This window comes from Perognathus longimembris, chromosome 7 (assembly GCF_023159225.1).
Source record: "Perognathus longimembris pacificus isolate PPM17 chromosome 7, ASM2315922v1, whole genome shotgun sequence".
NCBI classification, from domain to species: domain Eukaryota; kingdom Metazoa; phylum Chordata; class Mammalia; order Rodentia; family Heteromyidae; genus Perognathus; species Perognathus longimembris.
In genome coordinates this window covers 46,458,586-46,471,037 of record NC_063167.1, presented here as the reverse complement: position 1 = coordinate 46,471,037, position 12,452 = coordinate 46,458,586, and the positions used below count along the sequence as shown (strand labels likewise).

The 12,452-nt window shown below is 37.4% G+C and overlaps 1 protein-coding gene across 1 annotated transcript; it reads left to right on the top strand.

Annotated features, from left to right (window-relative positions):
- Positions 1 to 3,395: 3,395 nt before the first annotated feature.
- Insl5 (insulin like 5) lies at positions 3,396 to 7,468 on the top strand. Its single transcript, XM_048349933.1, has 3 exons — positions 3,396 to 3,424; positions 3,532 to 3,710; positions 7,037 to 7,468. The coding sequence occupies exons 1-3, from the start codon at positions 3,396 to 3,398 to the stop codon at positions 7,267 to 7,269; spliced, it is 441 nt and encodes a 146-aa protein (XP_048205890.1). The 3' UTR covers positions 7,270 to 7,468.
- Positions 7,469 to 12,452: the final 4,984 nt, after the last annotated feature.

Below are 12,452 nucleotides of genomic sequence, written 5' to 3'. Positions count from 1 at the left end.
TGGTAGAATTAGATTTTACTATCCAGATCTGATGCCAAGACAATATTTACAATTTGTGCCAACTCACCTCAAACTCCATCTACTGGGCATGCTGAACCTGTACCAGTTCCTTGATAAACAGTATATAAGTGTGAGATAGATGCACTGATTCTGATATTTGCTCATTAAAGGATATTTGGCTAATATTAACTATGGACTATTAAAATCAACCTAACAACAGATGGTAATTAATACCAATTATGAAGCCAAGTAGCCAAGTCTATCATGTTTTAATATAGAATAATGGATCATCATAATCATTGTCTGCAAGATGTAATCATTTTAATATAATTATACTAGTCAGGTTAAACAGGTTTTGTTTTTATGACCAATAATTAATCTCAGTGACTTGCAATGATAAAAGTGTCTTTTTCATTTATATTACATGCTTACCTTAGCAGGCTGCTCATCTTCACACTGTAATAAGGCAGAAACTAAGTTCTAACACTAGGAATGTGCTGGTCACAGAGGCAGAGAGAGGCAGAATTGGCCAGTCATGTGCTAATCCTTGCATTCCAATGATGTGTATAACCTTCCTTCACATTTTATTTATATTTGCCAAAAATATATAATAAATCCTCAGTACCTCAACAGAAATGAAGTTGAAATAAGTATAGTCTGGAAATTCCTAACTGTCCTCAACAGTCAGCTTCTTAGGGATAAAATTTTTAGGATCAAATAATGTGAGATAAACATTGAAATACATAAATCTAAGTAAATTTTCTATAGCAAAAAAAAGAAGAAATAATGAAATTTTATAACAATAAGCTTTCTCTGACCCCTTACTACATTAACATGCATCATTAATCTCCAAGAAAGGGACTATTACCCTGGAATATTTTTGTTTGTTTGTTTCTTTTGTGGTTCTGGGGATTGAACCCAGTCCCTTGTACATGTTTGCAAACAATGTGCTCATGCCCTGAATAAAACATTTCAGGAAATAATACTCTAAAGCTCTGTGCTTTTGTTTTGTTTTGTGGGTCTTCTTTTTTTAGACTTTTTGGGGAGGAGGAAAAAAGGAAAGAGAAAAAAGAATGAAGAAAACAGAGATAGAGAAAGACTATCACAGTGGAAATTGTGGGTGATTATGAGACTGGGTTACACAGAACACCTTTTCAGGTATTCCCATTCACAAATGACATTTTCTACTCCCTGATAGATGGAATTGTTAATTTGTTATTTATTAGGCATATGTTATGTTAGTTTCTTTTTCATATTTTTATGTTGTTTATTAGGCTTACTTACATTATATATTAATATACCTATATAATAGTTATATATAGTTTGTATATAGTATTGTACATAAACATTATACATATATAATAATTAGCCTGTTAATAATCCTAATCCTAATATTGCATTATTAGGTTTACTTGTGTTAATGCATTGCCTTATAACATTACTTCTGGTTTATTTTTTTATTGTCAAAGTGGAGTACAGAGGGGTTACAGTTTTATAATAACATTATTTCTTTTAATGAACTAACTCATTCCAGCTTTCAGGAATTCCAACTTCAATATAACATGATAAAAGACAAATAATTTTACCCTCCCAGATGGTGAAACTAAAACAAGAGGAAAATTACAGATTGCTATAGTCTGTGTTTATGTTCCCACCAGCCTTATATTGAAACTGTTAACTCCCTAAGTACTGCACAAATTCTTGGGAGGTGATAAAATCATGAGGATGGGACCCTCGTGACTGATATATATATATATATATATATATATATCTTGCCTCGTGACATATATATATATATATATATATATATATATATATATATATATATATATCTTGCCTCTTCTGCCATATGAGGCTACAGTGGAAACAGCAGCCTAACACAGTAGAGAGCTTTCACCAGAACTGGATCCTGCTGGCACTCCATATTACAATATCTCCACAATTGTGATAAATATAAATTGTTGTTTATGGTACATGGTCGCTGATATTTTGTTAAAGCAGCCTGAATGAACTAAGTTATATTAAAGGCCAACTGACTAGACCAACTGAGACACAGACTAGATAAGGAAGAAAAATCATGTGAACCTTGAAACAAAACACTCCAGTCAGGTGTAGAAGCAACAGATTGGTCAGTTAAGAGATGGGAACGCTTGTTTTCATGTGGATTGTCGTCTATCCTTGGGTCTTGAAGTATGAAGAAGGAGTGATATTTGTGGCCCTCAGAAAAGAAACTTAACTACTAGACTGGATTTTATTCTGTGATAATGCAAGTTTACTGAAAGTTTTTGAGATAATTAGATAATTACAGCAAGAGTTAATAGTAATCAGATAATTAACAGCAAGGTAGATTTTCAAGTTCACAACAGCTTTTAACAATCCAATCTCAGTGCTCTCAATTAACAAATGAGGAAAAGCTCCCAAAGCTTGCATCATTGTCATTAGCTTGTGCATGCAGGTACTGACCAGATTGGTTTGCTTGCTTCTGTTTAGCCACGGTCTGAGATTAGGTCTTGGTGGCCTCTGCTTTGCATTTCGAGTTAAGATGAACACTGATGAGACCTTAAAACTTGACAAAAAAGGTTACTAGCTTGAATCTGGAGGGATCTATGAGGGTAAGTTGTACAGTTCCAGAATATCTGATATGTAAGGTAGCTAACTTTCTAGTTTAGCTGTTTGGGATTGTGGATTCAGTTTCATTATAATATAAATGTCCACTGAGACACGTATAGCCAAGTCATAGATGGAGAGTAACAAGAAGGGTTTAGTCAGAGAAATTCTTCTGAATTCTGAATAGAACTTAGCTTTTCTAGTCTGTTCTGATGGTGAGGAAAGAAGGCAGCCAAACAATTACTGACTACTGATTTTGTCAGGTGGGACATGTTATCTGTTAGTTACTACCATTAGTGAACTTTACAAAACAGGGACATTTAAATAACGTGCTTAACATTATAGATCTTAAGTAGAAGGCACACAACAATATGCATTGTTAAGTGTGATTTCTCATTGCATTGACATTTTCTTTTAGGGGAGAGAGTTTTGGATATCAAACCCAGGATCCTATTCATAACATGTTCTACCACTAAATTACATCCCCAGATGGTGATTTTAACACTTGAAAACAACTTCATCAGATGGGTTTACCATTCTAGATATATGGTTATTGTGGTTCAAAGAGTTCAAAATGTGCTCTGTGTTAGTAAGTGGCAAAATGGAAGGGGCAAAGTGGGAATTCAAACTTATACCTGGATGCCTCCAGAATTCTTGAGTTTTTGTGATGCCTCAGGAAAATGCCTGTTTATTGCCTTACAAATGCAGCTCACATAAGCTGTTCAGAAGTGACGGAACCACTGGCAATCTTCATAAAAGCATGTTATCAAAACTTCATACTGTAATGTATGTGCTTAGTAAATATTGTTAAAATGAGGTGCTGACCAATCAAGCATCAGCATAGTTAGTATAAATTGGTCAAGATAACTTCAAAATTGGATCGAGCAGTATTCACGAAATACCAGATTCTCACTCGATCCTCAGCAACATGAAAGGCACCCTTTTCATTTTGTTTCTCTTCTCGGTCCTACTTGCCATCTCAGAAGTGAAGAGCGAGAAGACAGTGAGGCTTTGTGGCCTCGAGTATGTGAGGACAATCATCTATATCTGCGCGAGTTCCAGGTGGAGAAGACACCTGGAGGAGCCCCCTCAAGGGAGACAAGGTAACTGAACTCATGTGTTCCCTTTATATGTTCCTCATGTGCCTTTCATGTTTTAAAGCTTTTGTTCATTTGTTTTGTTTATTTATGTGGGTTTTTTGGGGGGAGGTACTGAGGTCTCAATGCAGATTTTCAAGCTTGCTGGGCAAAACCTCTACACTTTAGCTATACCCTCAGTCCCTTAAATATTTTTTTCAAATAAATGTTTTAGGAACCATTTCTCTAAGAAATACTAAGCTATTTGCATTTTAATTTAGAAGATTAATTATCAAAGTTAACTGAATGTGGCTTGGGAAAGAAATGAGCATGCTACCTTTCAAATAATAAAGGTCTTGGGTTCTTTAATCTTTCACATCATTTGACTGCATGGCTGCTTCATTGAGCTCAGCCTCTATGACAGGTACTGTGGAAGATAGAGAGGTAGATGATTTTGGTGATGGTGGGGGGGGGGTGGTCAGGCTAAGCTAGCAAGATTTCCACCTAAGGATAATCATAATTATAGAACATAGTGAGTTAGAATTCTGGTCGGTGTTAAATAGGATGGGAGAAGGAATCTGACTTTTAACTGAGAAAAAATTTAAGTAGCAGACAGGCTTATGTGCAATATTTCACTCAGCTTTCTGATAAAGATCCTATGAAGTAAATGATAATATCATCACTATTTTACCAAGGAGAAAACTGCCCAACTGATCAGCAGTGAGAAAAGGAAGCAAATCAGGTTTCTCTGACTTTAAGAGACACACTGCATCCCAAGTGAAGGGAAGGTGGCAATACATGACTGCTTTGAGGAGGTGATATTGACAGAGACCCTAAAGGATCTCTGTAGGGTGGAGTTCTAGCAGTAAGAATTGTCTGGTCAGAATTTCAAAGGTGGAAATGAATCTCAGTAACAGTGAATGAACCAACTTCATTTCTTCTTCTTTTTTTTCCTTTCAGTTCACATAACATAAAACTTTAATTGGGATTCTTTGTGCTAATCTGGTATTAGAGTATGAGGTTACATTCATTTATGGTTCTACTTTTATTTTGTATTATTATATTATGTAGTTGTTTCAGCTTATGTAGAGGTTTCAGCTCTATTAGTTAGATTATGAGTACAATGCATATTGATTAATGTACAACATTTTAATTGACATAAATGTGTATATTCATCATGTTCAATATGATAGAAAGGTGTGTAGAAATGGATTTCTAAAATGAATATTGGATGCATTGTGGCATAGCTAATTCAAGGAAACATCTGTTACTCCACATATCACTTTATTGGGATAATACTGGAAAATCTACTTTCTTAGTGATTTCAAGAATATAATGTTACTGTTAACTCTAGTCATCATGTTGTTCAATAGATCTCTTGACCAATAGATCTCTCTTCAATAAATCTTGACCTACTGAATTTTTTCACCTTTTGACCAACATTTCCCCAGTATATCTATTCCTATTCCCGCTTCACATACCATATGCCTCCTTCCCTTTGTGAGTTCAACTTCTCCAATTCCACATGAGTGATCATGAAGCATTTGTCTTTTTAAAGCTTTTGCTTGCTTTAAGACTCTGTGTTAGTAATTGCTATTATTTGCTATTGAATTTGCTATGTTTTATAATAAAATTATTAAGAACTGATGACATAATAAACATCATAGCCATATAGTTAAGGTTTCAATTTAGCTTAAAATAATTTTGGTAAGCAAAATATTTTAGAAAGTTATCCACATTATTCGCAGTTTGGCAGACCAGTGTCTTGGCATATCATAAAATGGTCATTATGACTTTACCACTGAGGTTCATATTACTAGATCTTAACAGAATTAAGATAGTTTCTTAAGCTTACACTTAATTTTTTGTTAGTACTAGAATTTGAACTCAGGGCCTTGTGATTGACAGGCAATTACCACACATCTCCATACCATAACCTCTAACCCTTTAAAGTTATTTTCAAGTAGGGTCTCATGTTATTACTTGGAAAGGCCTGGGTAATTTATCTTCCTATTTATACTTCCTCAGAAGCTGCAATGGGAAGTGTATACCATCATGCCCAACCTATTGGTTGAAATGAGGATCTTGCTAACTTTTTGCTAAGGCTGGCCTCACATTGTGATGTTCCTGATCTCTTCCTCCCAACTAACTGGGATTACAAGTGTGAATCACTGTGCTCTGCCAAAGGTTTTTAATTTTAAGACCATATAACTTACCAGATTGCCACTGATTTCTGGAATAGAAAATCAAAGTGGAGTAGAAAAAATATATTTGGAATTTCTCTGAAGCATATGGGGCAGTGAATGGTGTCTGTAAGTCTTTTTGGTAGCAGTGAAGTCAAAATGTTACTTATGAAAAATTTCCTATACATTGTTTAACTGCTCAATTACCAGTTTACCAGTATTTAGTCATCTAATTTTTCTTGGTGCTTGTCAGTGTGTTAAGGCACTGATAAGTAAGTTTTAAACTAAAAGTGAGAGATACTTATGTGTGGTTGGTGAGAACACACAACACAAACACTGTGATCTATGTTTTATTTTCAGATACAGAGGTTTGAATTTCCACTTCTGGGCTGGGATCATAGCTCAAATGATAGAGTAACTATCTAGTAAGCTGGAGCCCCGTCCCTCAAATTGAAGCCCCAGTGCTGTCCTCTAAAAATAAATAACAATAAGTATCTCCTTTCTTACTGATTAGCTTTGCAAAGCATATACAGTGTTGATGTTGGTTATAGCATGTAACTAATACCATCAGAAGCTACTTGTTATGGAGTAGAGGAGCCAGTAACAAAGCCACACTCTGGCTCCCACCCTTCGTCAGGATTGCATACCATCAACACTGATTTTTCTTTGTATTCAAGTTTCCTTTTCTGTCAACTTAAGAGTGGACATGACTGAGCTCTTCTGAAAATGTAAAATTTCCTTGAAACCATACCAATATTAAAAACAAAATTAGGGGCTGGGGATATGGCCTAGTGGCAAGAGAGCTTGCCTCATATACATGAGGCCTGGGTTCAATTCCCCAGCACCACATATACAGAAAACGGCCAGAAGTGGTGCTGTGGCTCAAGTGGCAGAGTGCTAGCCTTGAGCAAAAGGAAGCCAGGGACAGTGCTCAGGCCCTGAGTTCAAGGCCCAGGACTGGCCAAAACAAAAAAACAAAAACAAAAACAAAAACAAAAAACATAAAAACAAAATTATATGTAACCTCAAGTTTCATTTCAGAAATCGAATTCATGTTTCTAAGAGTAGAATGTGGTTGCTGCCTTTCTTGTCAGAACTTTCTAATATATACATATTATTATGCATATTGTTGTTTTATATATATATATATAAATAAAATCTTTCATACAGCAGAGAGAAGAGATGTCTTTCAGCTGGGAACTAGACATGAAGCCTCAGGAGAAGACATAGCATATAATCTTCCCAAGGAGGCTATCTCAGGAGAGAAGTATACCCATGACAGACAGATAACCCCGGAAGAGCTGTGGGAGTCAAAGAAGCATTCCGTGATGTCAAGACAAGATTTACAAACTCTCTGCTGCACTGAAGGCTGCACCATGATGGATCTGAGCACCCTTTGTTAAGACCAGAGCAAATACCAACCAGTGGCAGAGCTTTAGCATATGTTTAATCACAGTGCCTCACACATTCTGACACCTACATTCTATCACTAAAGGATGGCAGTTTTTCCCTCTAAAACTGTGGATCAGTGGCTAAAACCACAGTGAAGTTTTAGCTCTGTTTTTCCTTGGTGAATGATTTTTGCTTTTCAAATTTTAATGCTTTGCATAATCACAATAAAAAAACACCAGAAATCAAGTTCCTTGTGACGTTTTCCTTTTTTAAAAAAATGCAACTTTTCAACAGCAAAATGCAGATGGCAGGAAAACCTAAAAAATATGCATAGAGGCAAACAATGCCAGCTGTTATTTTGTCATCCAAAAATAACTAGTTACTCTTAATTTCAGGGTCACTAAGTATTATTACTGAAAATTTAAACATTGTGTCTTCAGACTAAATAGTCCTCTGAAAAGATCTATTTCCTACCATCTACCCTTCTACTGAAGAACAATTGGGGTCAGAGATATAGCGATTATGTCCCACGAACAGCAAAAACTCTGAGTATGTTTGAGTGATAAATTCCTTCTTTAGACTGGGCAGCAGTAAATCTATGAAGATGGAATAGTACTTTCTCATTGTTTTGCAGATGAAGAAACTGAAGGCTCAGTAAAACTAGGTAAATGTGCCCAAAGTCATACAACTGGTTGTATGACAATATATCTAGGCTCTGCTTTTGGTGACAAACACTGATTCTTCAACTGCACCTGGAAATGTCCAAAAGGTACCTAAAAGCAGATGAGAAGTTGACATCCCTGTCTCTGTTTTCTGTCTGAGCCTATTCTATCTCAGCTCCATTCTCTCCAGAAGCCACTCGGCAGCAGCCTTGCAATCTAGGCAGGACAGAAGTGGTGGCTAAACATCCTATGACAGGAGATGAAACTTCCCCCTGGCAGGCAACACTTGCTTTCTTACTGTATAATAAGGCCCCACCTGACCAAGCCTGAGATAATGAGAAAGCAGACTACATCTCTGAGAACTGGACCACACCTGTGCTCAGGACTGTTTATTAGCAATGCATGTCTCTTGCCCATCTTTGCCCATCTTTCCCCAGTTCTTCCTCTATTTAAACCTAAAGCTCAGGTCTATACCCCCCCCCCCTTTTTTTTATTTGCCAGTCCTGGGCCTTGGACTCAGGGCCTGAGCACTGTCCCTGGCTTCTTTTTTGCTCAAGGCTAGCACTCTGCCACTTGAGCCACAGCGCCCCTTCTGGCCGTTTTCTATATATGTGGTGCTGGGGAATTGAACCCAGGGCTTCATGCATGCTAGGCAAGCACTCTACCACAAAGCCACATTTCCAGCCCTTCCTTAGAATTTTTGTATTTATGTCCATTAAGAAAACTGATTCTGATGTATCTTGATAATAGTTATTGTGAATTAATGTGAAGATATCTTTTTTTTCAAAAAGTTTTGGAAGAGCTGTGATAATATCCTTAGCCTAATGTCTTTTAAAATTCTATGAAAAATGTGACATGTCGGTTGCTCATATCTGCAATTCTAGCTACTCAGGAGGCTGAGATCTGAGGATTATAGTTCAAAGCCAGGCTGGGCAGGAAAGTTCATGAGACTCATATCTAATAAACTACCCCCACCTGCCCCCCCCCCCCCCCCCCCCCCGCAAAGCGAGTTGTAGAGCTATTTGCTCAAGTGGTAGAATACTGGTCTTGAGAGAAAAAAAGTTTAGGGTCAATACCTGGTCTCTGAGTTCAAGCCCCAGGACACACACACACACACACACACATACACACACACACACACACACACACACACACACACTGAAGTATAATATATATACTGTCAAGTGTACAGCTTTTAGGTGAATTTTTGCTTACTTGTTTCCCAAATCAATCTCTGGAATATACCCCAGTTGTTAATAATATATTCTTTTTTGTTTGTTTAGGATTTTTGCAATACTATAACCAGAGAGTGTTAGGTCGAGGTTCTAATGAGTTAGGTCTGGCCGCCCCATCCTAAAGAAAGCAAACAAAAGTAATAGTAAAAACACACACACACAAAAGGATTTGTTGAGATGCCCATATTGGTAAGATGGAGAGCAAGTACTCAGTTGATCTTATAGGCACTTTCATAAGCCTTAGGCTTAAATGAGGAACAAGGAGGGCCAGAGATGAGGTATGCATAAGGAGGCTATCCTGCTCTATGAAGAATTTGGGATGTGATGTGGTCCTGGAGAACATAATCATTACCACTGCCCCTGCTTTTAGTTGGGACAACGTTTGTTTGCATCATGGGGTAATTACTCCCCACTTAGGCAGTGAGCTCATGATTTGGTAGTTAGTCTGTTCCTGGAATCCACGGTGACTGCAGGCTTCAGACAATGACTGGAGACTTCTAGTTCCCCCTCCAGGATGTCTGGAACAAGACAGGTTGTGAAAGTTGACCCTAGGATGCTGCAAATCTTGTACACTGATCTTGGTGTCTTCAGTCCTGAAAGGGGATGAGATAGGTTAGGTAAATTTAAGGCTAATCAAATATCACCAGTTTTTAAACACACATTCATTGGACAATTAACATGTCAATAAGTTGAATCAAGCAGAAATCTCTCCCAAAGTTCACACACCTAGGAGACATAACAAAAAATGAAGACAAGTGCAAGCTCCGTCCTGCTTTTGGTTAGCCATGGGCATATATAGACCCAAGTGAAGAATCAGTGATTTGAGCAAAAAGAAAACTCTAAGGAGCAGTAACAGAGTATATATACCTGTGTGTGTATGTATGTGTATATATGCATTTATATGTGTATATATGTATGTGTACATCTATATGAGTGTGTATATATGTGTGTGTGTGTGCATTTACCTGTGATTTTTCTTTATCTTTCATAGCCTTATAAGATTTTAATATCTAGCTCAATCTAGCCCCATTGTGTGAATTTGGAAGTGTTCTCTCTTGCTCTCATCTGTAAATGATCAGTGGTCATGTTTTGTTTAAACAGATGGGTACTTAAATGAATGACTTTTCCTCGTGGGTTGGGATATGAACATGCAAACTATCTGTGTTTTATTTGTTATTTATTTTTAGCTACACTACCAAAGTGAAGAGAAATATGAAGATATTTATTTATTAAGAACATACAGTTATTTTTCTTTCATTTCAAAATGAAATGGGTCTCTATACATGTTTCTTATATGAGTTTAAATTCAGTGTCCCAGCACCCATCAGCAAGCTGGTTATCTGCCCCTTTGGTGGTTAGATGATCCACTCTCATCATTGTCTGTGGGAAGCACCATCTTTCCCTTTCTTGTCCACAAATGCAAAGCCTGGATCTCCATACACTGGTTTTACCGGTTTCTTGCCTCGCTAAGTAGGAAAATAGATTGGTGAGTGGGTGGTGAATGACAAGTTTCAAGTTATATCATGTATTTAACACATGCACATGCACACATATCAAAATGTAGACCATAGTTAAATTGGTGAGGAAAGAAATTGAAAATGGGTACTGGAGACACAAATGAGAATTTAATATTAAATCACAGCTACTCAGGAGGCTGAGATCTGAAGATAACAGTTGGAAGCAAGCCTGGTCAGGAAAGTTTGTAAGACACTTCTCTCCAATTACCAGCAAAAGTTTGGAGTGGATCTATGGCTCAAGTTGTAGAGTGCCAGCCTTGAGTGACAAAACTAAGGGACAGTGTCCATGCCCTGAGTTCAATCCACACTACAGGCACCAAAAAATAAAAAATAAAAATAAGCCCTCTAGGAGTTGTGTTCATGCCTTGGAAGAACATACAAATGGATGGTAAGACAAGAAATGGGTAGCAGTGAACAAAATCAATACAAAGAATCAAGAAAGCACAATCAGGACTAAGACTTCTAAATAAGACAAGTTGTAATCAGGTAAGAGTGGGAAATGTAAGCATGAGAGAGACTATAATAAATGTAGACTTGAAGATAAATTGTCATTCATGGAACATAGATTGAAGGTTTGAAAAAGGAAGTTACTCTAGGGTATAATTGCTGTGAGCAGAAATTGTAGAAATATCTGCTCAAATCTTTGGGAAACAAATTTTGTAGAAATTTGAAGTGGAGAGTAAGCTTCTGTATGGATCAGGTATTTTATGTACACATTCCCTTGGCATCTTCACACACACACATACACACACAGACACACATGCTGGGCGCTGGTGGCTCATGCCTGTAATGCTACTCAGGAGGCTGAGATCTGAGGGTGGACGTTCAAAGCCAGCCCAAGCAGGAAAATCCATGAGATTCTTATCTCCAATTAACCACCAGAAAACTGGAAGTGGTGCTGTGGCTCAAGTGGTAGAGCACTAGCCTTAAGCTGAAGAGCTCAGGGACAGGGCCCAGAGTAAAAACCCCAGGATCGACAAAAAAACAAAACAAAACAAAAACCAGCAGACTATTTTATCTTTAAGAAAAAAGGCTTAAGGCACTAGAAAAGGTTGAAAGCTAAAAGATATGTTTGGCTCAAACCTATGCTTTATAGAAAGAAAAAACATAAAAAACTCCTCAAAACCAAAAATCTTCATAAACATTATATGGCTTCTATGAATAAAGAGCTGCTGAGGAATGGAACTGAGATATGTTTTGTACCTTGGGCCTGTGGGAATTCTTTTTGTGAAAGCAACCATTGGTGGGTGAGAAACAAATGGTAAAAGGTAGGAATGCAGAAATAGAAATTATCAGCAAAAATCAGAAATGGTGGTTGCAGGCTACACCTTTGTGAAAGTATTGGGAGTAAAAGGACACAGTAAATTATCAATAACTATTTAGTGCTGATCTTAATGATTCTTTTGGTAATATAGAAAAACATTGGTCAAATGATGGTCACAATAGGGAAAGTTATCATTCTTAAAGATGGCTAGATTTAAAAGCTCTCTCTTTTCTTTTCTTTTCTTTTTTTTTTGTCAGTCCTGGGCCTTGGACTCAGGGCCAGAGCACTGTCCCTGGCTTCTTCCCGCTCAAGGCTAGCACTCTGCCACTTGAGCCACAGCGCCGCTTCTGGCCGTTTTCTGTACATGTGGTGCTGGGGAATCGAACCTAGGGCCTCGTGTATCCGAGGCAGGCACTCGTGCCACTAGGCTATATCCCCAGCCCTCTCTCTTTTCAATAGTTGACTTTACATCATACACTGGCTAGTTCTGAAGAGTTTTTAAATGATGAATAAGTT